Source organism: Ambystoma mexicanum, chromosome 12 (assembly GCF_040938575.1).
Source record: "Ambystoma mexicanum isolate Mex_15411 chromosome 12, UKY_AmexF1_1, whole genome shotgun sequence".
Lineage (NCBI taxonomy): Eukaryota > Metazoa > Chordata > Amphibia > Caudata > Ambystomatidae > Ambystoma > Ambystoma mexicanum.
Genome location: NC_090936.1, coordinates 573,368,919 through 573,381,344, shown reverse-complemented (window position 1 = coordinate 573,381,344; position 12,426 = coordinate 573,368,919). Strand labels below are relative to the sequence as shown.

Below are 12,426 nucleotides of genomic sequence, written 5' to 3'. Positions count from 1 at the left end.
ACAGGTCAGGCACAAATTGATGCAGAGTATCATCAAAATGACACAACCATTCACAAAACATCCCTGTTAAAACCTTTGTTATAAATCACCTCCACTGAAAAACTTTAGTTGAAGGGATGTTAGTGTTACAATGCAAAACCTTGCTCTGCTATCCACAGCTCATGCCATCTCAGATAACTCTACACATAACCTCATCCAGGACATCACTGAGACACTAAGTGTGTCTGTGCGTCTACATATTTCTGAGTGGCTCATCCATGATAACATGTTTTCTGAACACAGTTTATGTGCATATTCCCATTGTGTGTGCATATTGTATGTATATGTAATGTGCGTATGTCTATTCTGAGCATCTCATCCGTGCTAACATGCAATCTGATCTAGTGTGCACTGCATACCGTCTGTGTGTGTGCATATTAGGTATGTCTTATGTGCGAGTATTGTGCTTATGTGTAATGGACTGTTGCATATTCTAAATGGGAAATCAACTCTTTGGTCGAAAGAGGCAGAGACTTAATTCATTTTTTTGATCGAAGTGTGCAGATGTTTAAGAGCTGAAATCCAGGCTTTCGGGGAAACACCTCTTCCAATAGGAACGAAAACTAAAGATGCAACTCCGAGGCAATTTGGTTGTCAATTGATGACATTTACAGACATTGCTGAGAGGCATTTATCCCATGTGTAAACAGGAGGCTTCTCTCCCAGCACTGCCAGCCCATCAACAGGCCGCCACAATAAGCATATTTATTGCGAGATTTCTATTATCTTCTGAAAACGAAATCTAGTCAACCACACCAAGGCCACTGGTTGCCTTAATCACTATTGGAATGTCATCCTAGCCCAGGCTGAAGAGGGGGCTTTATTCCTGGTCTGAATGCTTGACCTGTCAGTTCCATTCGACACTGTGGACCACAAGCTACTCTTTCTATGTTAGTTGATAAATGTTTTCTAGAGCCCTCTGTCACTGCAGGAATGGAATCAGGGTTCTGGAGCCATCTCAAAGGTACCTTACCCTCACACCAGTCAAGGAGAATGCCCGCATTTGATGACGCTAAAGGAAGACAGAAACCCATACCTGCCAATGATAAGGAAAGCCAGAGGAGATGCAGAGTTCCTGCAGTCATTCTGGAAGCTGACAAGGTGTTCATTAGGAACAGGCACTGCACCCAGAATCTCAGCCTGCCATTTGTACCCATAAACACCCCTGTGAAATGAGAACATCATAAGGTTCTGGGAATTCGGATGAACCCTGTGGATCTAGAGTTTACTTCCAGCTCCAAGAACATTTTGGCAGCCTGAAGGTCCGCCAGAATCCCATCCATTTCGGACGTGGGGTGGATTCCCTCTGGAGCCCCCTTCTTGTGGCATTGCCTGGCAACTGAAATTCTCACTGGCATGGTTTTTTTCGGTTTAGTCCCCATAATAATGGAGATGCCCTAGGGGTGGGATCAGACACTTTCTCAACCATGTCCTCCTTTTCCACCCTGTCCATTTCCAATTTCTTCTGCAAATAAAAATATGCTTGTCTATGACATAATGCTCTTTGTGTATCTATCTAGATGAAACACCTGGCTTGTAGGTCACCATACTCTTAGAAATAAGGATTGCTATCTGTGTAGAAGACTGGAGGTGTCCTGGATGTAAACATCCAATGTGAGATGAACTACCTGCAGGGCCTCAGCAGTGGCACACTCTATGAGCATGTCCTTTGCTGCTATGGTGACATAGAAATGGGCTCTTACTGGCTTTTGTCCATGATCTACACTGGTTGTAAATACCCCCTCCAGCGGTAAAGATATTGAGCCTCCAAACGTGAAGATTCACGCTCTTGACAGGAGCAGCTACGATCTTGGAGATATTGTTGGGAACTGGGTATCCACCATGGCATTTACCAAAGCAAAAGTGCCTAGAAGGACAGACACTTCTTTGCCTCCAATTGTGATGCAGCAACGTGGTTGCCACCTCCTTTGTGATCCTACGCACAGTATTGTGTAAGGAAAAAAGACGTTCACTTCCTTTCAATCACCGGGGCAACTTCCACTTTGGCAATCCTCTGTTTAGATATTGTGAACGTAGGGTGTGAGCGAGGGGGGAACATGGAGATTTGTGTCCTTCAAACCCTGTTAAAATGTTCAATTTTGTCACACCTGCTGTAAAATTGCCCTTTTTCCGGGCATCTTTCATTATGAGGTACGGATCCCCTGCATGAGTCACACAGATCAGAAGGCATTGCCACTGAGGGTTCAAGCGCAATATGGGTTGCACTCATTGCTCGGGAGCTTGGGCCTCCTATGACATCTCTAACTTCTTCCAGATCAACTGTAGGAAGATCCTCCTCCATGTGCGTGGCTCTTGCTTCCGTCAGCTTGTCTGACCGTCCTTGCTCCAAAATGTTATGCAAAGTAATTCCTGGTTATCTCAGAATGGTTGGCGAATAACAACCCTGGATGAGTTAGGCCCTCACCTCATCATTTTCGTCTAGCAAGGCATAAGTGAACACCAATTGGATTGGTGCAGAAGGGCTTGCGAAGTGTCCAGTGGTGGGATAGCCTCCTGACGGACTCGGTGAAGCTGAAACCTATCATAACGGCAACGACCAGAGGTTTTATGTATGCTCTTAGGGCCACACTAGCAGCAGTTGTTGGTTGTGCCAAGTGCTTAAAATATTTTGTGGCCCTCACCCACTGCCATGTAGAGAAGTGTAGACCTTTGCGCTCCCAAATCATGCCTTTGTTGTAATTAAATATATTTGATTTGTTCCTTCGTAAGGAAATTATTTATGAATAACATGTTTTTCCAAATATTTTTGTATGTGAAGTGTTTTAAATATTGAACATGGAGATTGTATATAAATAAAAACAAAGTTTTTATATTTTGACTCTGGAGTAAGGAATTTAATCTACAAACTTGGTGTAGGCAGGAAGTCTTGAATGCTCCCCAGGTGAGGGGATTTTCTTCTTTAGATGGACCTTTGCGCCGCGTCATTATCTTCTCATATATTTCTAGACTTTTCAGCCAAAGGGTTCACCTTGGACTCTGTTTGAAGGGAAGTTCGGGAATATCATATTCCTTCATGGGCAATATATGGAGGTTGGACCTCTTACCACAGCAGGCGCGCTTTGCCATCGAGATGTAGTGGAGTCAGGCAGGTCCTCGTCACTACCACATGCTACATGCTATGGTGACTTCTTATTCATCTGCCGTAAGGACGGGTCAACAAAATCAGAATGGTCGATCCACATGAGGACCTGCTGTGCGCGGGTTGCTGGCTCCAAATGGACCCTGCCCTTTAGGAAACGCTGTCTTGCCACTGCTGTAAAATGGCTGCAGCAGTGCCTATGGATGACATGATCCCTCGGACAGTCACCTTTGATGAGGGAGCCTCACTTCTGGCCCCACTGTCAGATCTGAGGTGTAATGGGCACACACCTTCCTCCGAGGTGTGTAGCACAGATGGTTGGACTGGGCCATACAATTGTCACGGGCACCAATACAAAAAGTGGCCCACGGTTGCAAATGTCAATTCATTCCTTATGTGACACTGTTTGAATGGTACCCAATGGGGAGTTTTTTGATAAAATGTGATGCAAATTGTACAATTTAAAGAATATGTATTCAGCAACACTGGTCAAAACTATTAGCCGCATGGTGAAGTAACTCGTCAAACTGGCCCACAGTGGCCAAAAAAGTGGCCCACTTTCACCCAAAACACTGGCCCAGACCAGCACTTTGCATTTTTGGTTCAGCCATGGGTATATTTCCCTGTAGGCCAGTCCGAGCAGGGTAGCACAATCGGATTTATCCCTTGAAGCTGTGTTCCGGCTTTGACTTCCGGCTTTGAGGTTGCAGGCCTCTTATCACTGGAGATTGTTCCCCCTCCTCAGTGGCCACAGGAGTGCAGCTCATACACGACACAAAGCTGGTGTCCTTGTCACTGACAGAGGTGTCAGGTGCGTTATTCTTAGTGTGTGTTGATGAATGTAGCATCATCACACACGCTCACATTGCACTGAACGTAACAGGAACTCAATATAAAAACATTGTTTTAACAGGAAAGTTGTGAGACTTCTTCTAAAAATCGGCTGATCCTGAGTAAATATTAAATCAGTGTGAATAGAATTCCAAAGTTCAGCAGCAGTATAAAAGACTGCCAGACCTACTAGTCTCACTCATCTAAATTCAGAATGGACCAGGAGACATGTGTTGTGGACTTTTTAAGACGACTTGGCTGTTCAAGATGAAACGGCTATACTATGTGGCGCAGGTGTTAAGCGCAGCCTCGACATGGTTTTGATCTTTTTTTTCCTGATTGTGGATAGAAAGTGTTATCGGGGGATTTACTTTGGTCCTAGGTTGAATGGTGGAGCAACTCAAGGGTAACCACTATCCCCTTTACCTTTCAATCTTTACCTTTGGCCCCAACATGACATCATAAAAGTGCAAGGATTATGCTACTACTACTGCTGTGCAGATGACCTGCAAATATGCCTGCCTGTGGTGGGCAGGGGGGCTCAGAGAATGTTACTAATGTTACCATCCTTTCTGATTGTCTCTGAAGTGGGGAATTGTTGAGAAGTGTCTTGAGTTGTGGGGTGGTGAGGCAGGACACCATATATGGGTTTAGTGTTTTTGGGGTGGGAAGGTGGGATGCATGGTGTGGGTCTTTTGCTGGCTCAGCTCATATTTGACTTCTAGAATCAACCCAGATCCCTGGCTCCCCTCTGGCTCAGCTCCATGTTTCCTCACCCCTACTGCCAGTCCATATACACAACTCTACTGGAGGAATCGTAGAGTCGCTGACAGGACTCTTTATTTACGGCCAAATGGCACTTTACAGGAAAATGGGAACACGTTTTTGTTGTAACTTGTATTCTCGTCCATGTAAGTTCACCAAATTTTGAAGCAACTGATCCAGGCAGATTCAAAAGCTACTAAATGTTTTCTAATCCAAATACAATGATGAAACAATCCTTGGCAATGCCATAATGGTATTAACTGCCATTAATCGAAGCAGGTGAAAAATGGTGTGAGAACCTGGGCATCTAATGCCTGTCAAATGCCTAATACATATACACAAGCCAAAACTATTGGCTTTGCCAATGCTTGTTTTTACCAGGACTTCAGTGAAGGACATGCATTGTGCTTATGCATCGAGCGGCTGAAGGCAGACCTGGTTATTACACCAGTGGCCTCCTTCAGGGGTCAATAGACTTGCATAACTTCAGTCTGTATAATTTGTTCACGTGTGACGTGCTTTTGCTTATCGTGCATTCCAAATGTACTTTTGTGACTATTGTGTGTTGCTTGTGTGAATGAATATTACGTGCCTGTTGTATGTGCATGTAGTGCTTATGTGTAATGTACCTATGTATATTCCAAGCATCTCACCCATGTTTTCATGCATTTCGAATTTACTGTATGTGCCTATTGTATGTAGGCATGCATATGTAAGAGTATTACTTGCGCGTTGTATGTGTATATTCTGCTTTCATGTGTTCAGAGTATACTGTATGTGTGCACAAATAGAGGGACACTGCTCTGTGTGGGGAGTATGGGATGGGTGTGTGCTGTGCATGTATGTATGAGCATCAATATGAATAATCACTCACGCACACATATTGTGCATATGCAGATCATATAGTGTTTGTTTACGTACATTCCAAACATTTTGTTTGGGTTTATTTTCTATTCTGTGTGCATATGCAAATTTGGGGGGTTTTGAAACCGTCTGCCCTGGGCAACGTTGGAGTGGACGCCCCCACCACCTTATCGCTCGATGGAACTCCTTGTCGAGAGGGAGCTTCCGAACACTTGTATCCAGCGAGTGTCCAGGAACTCCTGAAGAGGTCTCATCCATAACCTGAGTCGGATAAGGTAACTGCACATCATGCCGAACAGCGACTTGATGGTCCTCACCGTGGCGGTCTTCAGTGACAACAGCCGTTGCACCTTCACCAGTATGGCGGCTACCCTCTCTCCTGAGGGCGACACCAGGCAGGCATCCATTCTTGGCTCCCAGGAATAGTGCATTCTTCAATGGTGTCAAGCAGGACTATTGACGGAGAAACCCAGATCCGTAAGCAGCCGGACGGTCCTCTCCATGTGTTCGACGGATACTTACCTTGACTTAGCCCGGATGAGCCAGTCGTCGAGGTACGGGTACATGTGTATCCCCTATAGATGGGCCGCCACTGGTGCCAGGCACTTCGTAAACACCCTGGGCACCGAATTCAGGCTGAAAGGAAAGGCCTTGAATTGGTAGTGTCTTCCCTGCAATACGAAGCGCAGGAACTTCCAATGCTTCCTGTGAATGGGGACATGGAAGTATGTGTCTGCCAGATCCAGCAACTTCAAGAAGTCTCCTCAGGTCTAGAATGGGCCTCCAGCCTCTGGTCTTCTTTACTAAGAAGTATCTGGAATAGACTCTGGAGCCCCCGAGCCGTCTTGGAATAAGGACTATCACCCCCTTTCGTAGCATGGCCATACCTCCTGCAGGAGCAGAGAGATGTGCTGTTCCTGCCCGGCCACCGCATGGGTCAGCGGACACCTTTGCTGACACTCCAGGGTATGTCCGTGGGCGAGAGTGTCCAGCACCCAGCTGTCGGTGGAGATCTTCTTCCACTCACCAACGAAACTCAGCAGCCGGCCGCCCACCTGGGTGCCTGGATGGATTGACCGATGTCCTGGCCGGTTCAGTCCTGCTTCGGTGCCTCTGTCCCGCCCTGGGAGCAACAACAGCATTGGCCACCTACACCTTGGAACGGCCTCTGTAGGCCTCATAGGTCGTGGTCCGGGAGGGTTGATGGTATGGCAAGGATCCTCCACCGAACCCCTTCGTAGATCTGCTTGACTTTCCCCCGGAGGCACGAAAGGAAGGGCAGTGCTGCTGAAGGGTGCCCAGAGCACGAGCCGTCTCTGTACCAGTCTTGATGGCCTGTAAAGACTTGTTGATGGTCTTCCCAAAGAGGTTGTCCCCGTCGAAGGGCATGTCCAGTACTCTCGTCTGGACCTCCTGAAGGAAATTTGTGGCCTTAAGCCAGCCACGACGACGGAGGCAGACACTGTTCCCCATCTGTCAGAAGCCTGTGTTGGCAACGTCTAGGGTCACTGTGATGGCATGGTCTGAAGCCATCTCCCCTTCCTGTAGGAGGAAGATCACCTCTACCCGTTTGTCCTCGGGCAGGAAGTCCAAAATTGGGGCCAGTTTATACCAGAGTTCTCTGTCGTACCTGGTCAAGATCGCCAGTGCCTTGGGCGCCTTGACTGTCATTACAGCGGAGTAGACGATCCTTCTCCCCATGACATCCAACTTCTTCCCCTTGCTGTCTGGAGAGATGGAGGGCGAAGACGAGGGGTTAGATGATCTCTTCCTCGCAGCTGCTGATACCACTGAGTCCAGCGACGGTTGCGACCGTAGGCACCTGGGTGCGGACTCCGGCACTATTTTTTCTCTAGCCTATCCCGCAATGCTGGGGTTGTGGCCGAGTTCTTCATCTGGGCCAGGCCCTCCTCCCAAATGTCATCCAGGAAGGGTACCGCCATGATGGTCTTCCTCTTTGCCTCGTGCCTCTGGTAGAGGAAACACTCCCTTTTGGTCTCCTTAAGCATCAGCTGGAAGATCTTGGACACTCTGGTGACCATGGCATGAAACAACCCCACCTCATCCGGCAGGGACACCCTCGGCTGCGGGGAGCCACCCGACGTGACAATGTCATCATTGTCTGTTGTTGTCGCTGTGTCCGTCCCCGTGTCCTGGTCCCTTGGGGGGAAGGAGCGGGGTGCGTGTGCGGAGGTTGATGAGGCGGTGCTGGGTGGCGCTTCCTCTTTTTTGCCAGAGGTCAATCCGGGGGCAACTGGGGTCGCCGGGGCCACCAGGGCATCCTTTTCTGAATTTCTGACACCAACATGTGCAGGGTCGAGAGTATGTCCAGCGATACATCTCTTGGAGTTGGGCAGTAGGCTTACTAGGCCCCGCTCCGTCGAGATTTCCGTCGTCGTCCCCGTTTCCACCGTCGTCCGCATCAGCGTTTCCGTCGTCGTCGACCCCCATGTCCTCGTGGATCGTGTATATGGACTCTTGCCCCTTTTTTGCATCCTGAGGGGTCGGATTCAGGCTTAGTTCCGTCATCCTCTTTTCCGGTGTCCTCTCCACGGCTCCGGTCGAAGTCTCCCGCCTTGGGAGCAGGGACACTCTAGGTGCAGCCAGGGCTACCTTGACCGGGTCAGCCTCTTTGATTGATAAATTGATAGTTTATTTATATAGCGCCTATACACATTGTGTTTCAAAGTGCTTCAATGTAAGGGAGCGAACAAGGGAAAATACATTGGCATTCTTACGAGTCCTTGATACATTCAGAATGTGAAATTAACTATCGTACTAGGCCCGTCGACATTTCAGATAGTGCAAGAGCTTTGACAATGATAAGGATGGGAAGGAGATGAGGACAGACAAGCAGCTAACGTACTAGGCCTGACGACATTTCTGATAGTGCCAGAAGATTAGCAAGAGGTGAGGGGGGTGGAGAGGGAGGAAGAAGAGGAACAAAACAAGCAACTATCATTTTAGGCCTTATGACATTTCAGGTAGTGCGGGAGGGGGAGGAACAAACAAGCTGCTATCATACTGGGTCAGGTGACATTTCTGATAGAGTAAGTGCATACGATATAGTGTGGGAAGGAGGAGGGGAGAAAAGGGGGGCAACAAGATGAAGGATTCAAATAAACAGGCATAACATGCATACAACAGGGGGAGAAATACAACAGGCAGGCATACAGACAACTCATGCATATAACAGGGGGGAATTACAACAGGCAGGCATAAGACAACTCATGCATATAACAGGGGGGGGCGAAATACAACAGGCAGGCATACAGACAACTCATGCATATAACAGGGGGATGAAATACAACAGGCAGGCATACAGACAACTCATGCATACAACATGGGGGGAATGCAAAAGGCAGGCATAGAGACAACTCATGCATGCAACAGGGGAGATAAAACAGGCAGGCATAAGGCAACTCTTGCATATAACAAGGGGGGACAAAATACAACAGGCAGGCATAAGACAACTCATGCATATAAGAGGGGGGGATGAAATACAACAGGCAGGCATACAGACAACTCATGCATACAATGGGGGGCGAAATACAACAGGCAGGCATACAGACAACTCATGCATACAACGGGGGGCGAAATACAACAGGCAGGCGGCATACAGACAACTCATGCATACAACAGGGGGGAAAAAGCACAAAATACGTAGAATAGCTCACGGAGCAAAACTCTAGGACTCCCAACACTTGAAGGTGTGGTAAAAATCTGAAGATGGCTGCCAAAGGAGGGGCTTAGGGATAGGGCAGTCATTGGCTGGGGCAGTATGGCCCAGAAGGCAGTGATTGGTTTTGAGGTGAAAGACAGTTTGTAAGGGAACGTGAAACTGTTTTTTCTTTACTGATCTTTCCCGGCCTGACGACAGGGAATATTCATGAGCATATGAATCCATGCCAGACTCCATTCTAGAGAATAATTTGGATAGACCTGTATTAGGTTTGGCTGGAGGCCATCTTGGATTAGTGTTAACTCGATGAAAAATTAAGTTCCAAAATATTTCAATAATGGGTCCTGTGAGGGTCTCTAATCTCTTAGTCTGATTAATGTGGATCAAGAAAGATAACACTATGATAGCCAAATTAAATACTTTGTAAACCACTAGAAAGAAACTAGAAGAAACATGAATGTACTAAGGCAAATGGTTATCACCAACATGCTTACGTGTGTGCGCCCGGGTAACGTCTTGGTTCACTCTATACATTAATTATTAAATGAGGGGCAGCTATAGAGTAATACAGAGGAAGAGAAAGAATGTGAGAAACAGATAACAGTGTGAGACTACTATCCTAGTAAATGGAGAGGAGAATGTGGAATCTAGGGGATCATTTTTAATTTAGTGAATAGTGCACAGAGGGCCCACGAATGTTAGCACCCATGTGCTGTGGAGTCTCCTGCATGCAATTGTTACATTTCCCAAGGTGGAGAGGAAAATGAAAGAGTAAAGCAAGGCAAACTTGCTTTTACTCTTTCATGTTCCTCTCCATGTCAAGAAAAAGTAAACCCTGCCTGCCTGCAAATTATGCTTTGCAGACCGGGTTTACTAATGGATTCCTATGAAATCCGCCTGGTCTTAAGCAGGTGCTAAATCAAGCCAGAATCCCTCGGAATCCATTCCTTTGACACCTGCAAGAAAACGACATGCAGTCGTGAAAGAAAACGGATTTACAAGACGAATGAGGTATGCACCAAGACGAAGGAGGAATGCACGGCGGAGATCTTACCTCCACTCTGTCCCCCTACTCCACCTTATCACTGCATCAAAGTGGTGTGGAGAGGCAAATCAAGGTGCAAAAGCACTACGCCTCACTTTTACACCCTGATTCACCACTCCATTCCATTTAAAATGAGGCTGCTTGTCTCACTATCAATGATTGTTTGGCATACGCGGCTATTGGTCTGTTACACTCATCATGGCTTAACCTTCACCAAAGACATCTAGACAGACAAAGCACCTCTTCCCAGGCTCCAGGCATATGGAACTCACTTCCAAACCAAGGCAAATGATCACCTAGAATTTTGCAAACATCCAAAAACCTATCTCTTCAGGTAATAATATTGATCATTATAACGATATAGAACACACTACAAAGTCAAGTGCTAGAACGCGAGGCGTTATACACAGCTGAATAAGAGGATCAGTTGGCCCTTGTGAGTCTGGAGCCTGTGACGTACAGGTGTTTGGGCGGAGAGAGGGCAGGCACTCAGTCCAGAAAAACTCAAGAGATTTCAGGGTCTGAAAAATAGAGGTTGCATAGAGTGTCGCTCAATCCATATTATTGGCACAATTTGATATTCAACTCTGCATTGAGGCAAGGGCAGGGAAAGGCAGGCATGAGAGGGGCCGTGCCAAGGCAGGGGTGCTGAGGTTATGGCGTAGGAAAGATGTAGGGGTGAGATGATTGGTACAGAAAATGAGTGACTTACTTGTCTGGACTCGTTTTACTGCATCGTCCTTCAGCCTCTTGACCATGGAACGCTCTGTCTCCAGGTTGTGCTCCCTGGCCAAACGCAGGGCGATGAGGGTGCTGGGATTCGGTGTGGCTGTGGCGTTGTAGGACCCAATCATCAGCTCCAGGAGACGGATTTCTAGAGGTTTCTGATCTTCGTTCACCTCTAGAAGGGGAGAGAAGAAGAACCTTAGTGTCGAAAAGGTTTCGTAGCACATGACAGGAAAAGGCAGGCATCTGAAAATTCTACGTTATACTTATGCTTGCTCTACTCTCTGCATGAGATTCAATGTTCCGTCCCATTGCAAATTCAACACTGCACAGCCCGCTGCACATTCTATGCAGGACTACAGCCACTGCACTACTCATAGCGTAACTGCTGTCTTGGAATAATATCTATCCTATCAGCACTACAAACAAATCCCACACTGCCCCTGCTGCCTAAGCCACAGCCCACTATCTCGTTGGGACAATACACATCCTACCACACCACACACAAAACCAATACTGCACTTCCTCATGGTACAATCACTAGGTACTGCCTTGTTGATATAACTCAAATTCTGTCACCACTCCCTACAGGACCCACACTGCACCCACTGCATTAAACGCTTGGTGCAAACTCATTGCACAGCACACATTGCACTGTGCACGAACACAACTCACAGTGTGCTCCCCCCTGTACCCTTTACTGCCTCCAGAGTGACTGCCTCATGTTGTGTCCACAGCAACATCAGTACACAACAGCCTTATTTCTCAACTGCATTATACTGTCCTAATGCACAGCCCAAACCCTTCTGCCTTATGGTTTAATCCACACTGCACTGCTGCATTACAGCCATCATTGCATTGTCACACTGCACAAACAACACTGAACTGCTCTCACTGCAAACCCCATACTGCCCTGCTATGATTATACAGATCATGTTAGACTGCCCCACTGGACAAACCACACTTTACTGCCCCCAGGTACAGCCCCTTAATCCTCCATGCAGGACATGCTGCACTGCCCAGCTAGGCACCAAACCTGCACTTCTGCCACAGTACAACCACATTTACATAACCACCATAGGCAAAACCCAGGCTGTATTATCACCACTGAACAACTCACACTATTGTCATCGCAAACTGCTCTTTTACCACTGGTGCATCTATACACCCTAGTAGCACAGTGAGGCAACACCCATAATGCTGTGCTTCCATGGCATCCTCAGCCTGTGCTGTACTGTACACGAAAAACAGGCAATGCTGAAAAGTTACAAACCCAATACTGCATGGGTCATACAATCAACATACATATGTAGAGCTATAATTTGAGATTTCCACTTTGAAGCAATCTATCGTGCATCTGAGCTTCCGCCCAGT

At 47.1% G+C, this 12,426-nt stretch overlaps 1 protein-coding gene across 1 annotated transcript in view; it reads right to left on the bottom strand.

Moving 5' to 3' along the window:
* The window catches only part of LOC138513799 (transcobalamin-1-like), an 89,345-nt gene that overhangs the window by 60,442 nt on the left and 16,477 nt on the right, over positions 1 to 12,426 (bottom strand). The window contains exon 2 of the mRNA XM_069628898.1: positions 11,039 to 11,227. Within this exon, the coding sequence (XP_069484999.1) occupies positions 11,039 to 11,227 (189 nt within the window). The remainder of the gene's footprint in view (positions 1 to 11,038; positions 11,228 to 12,426) is intronic.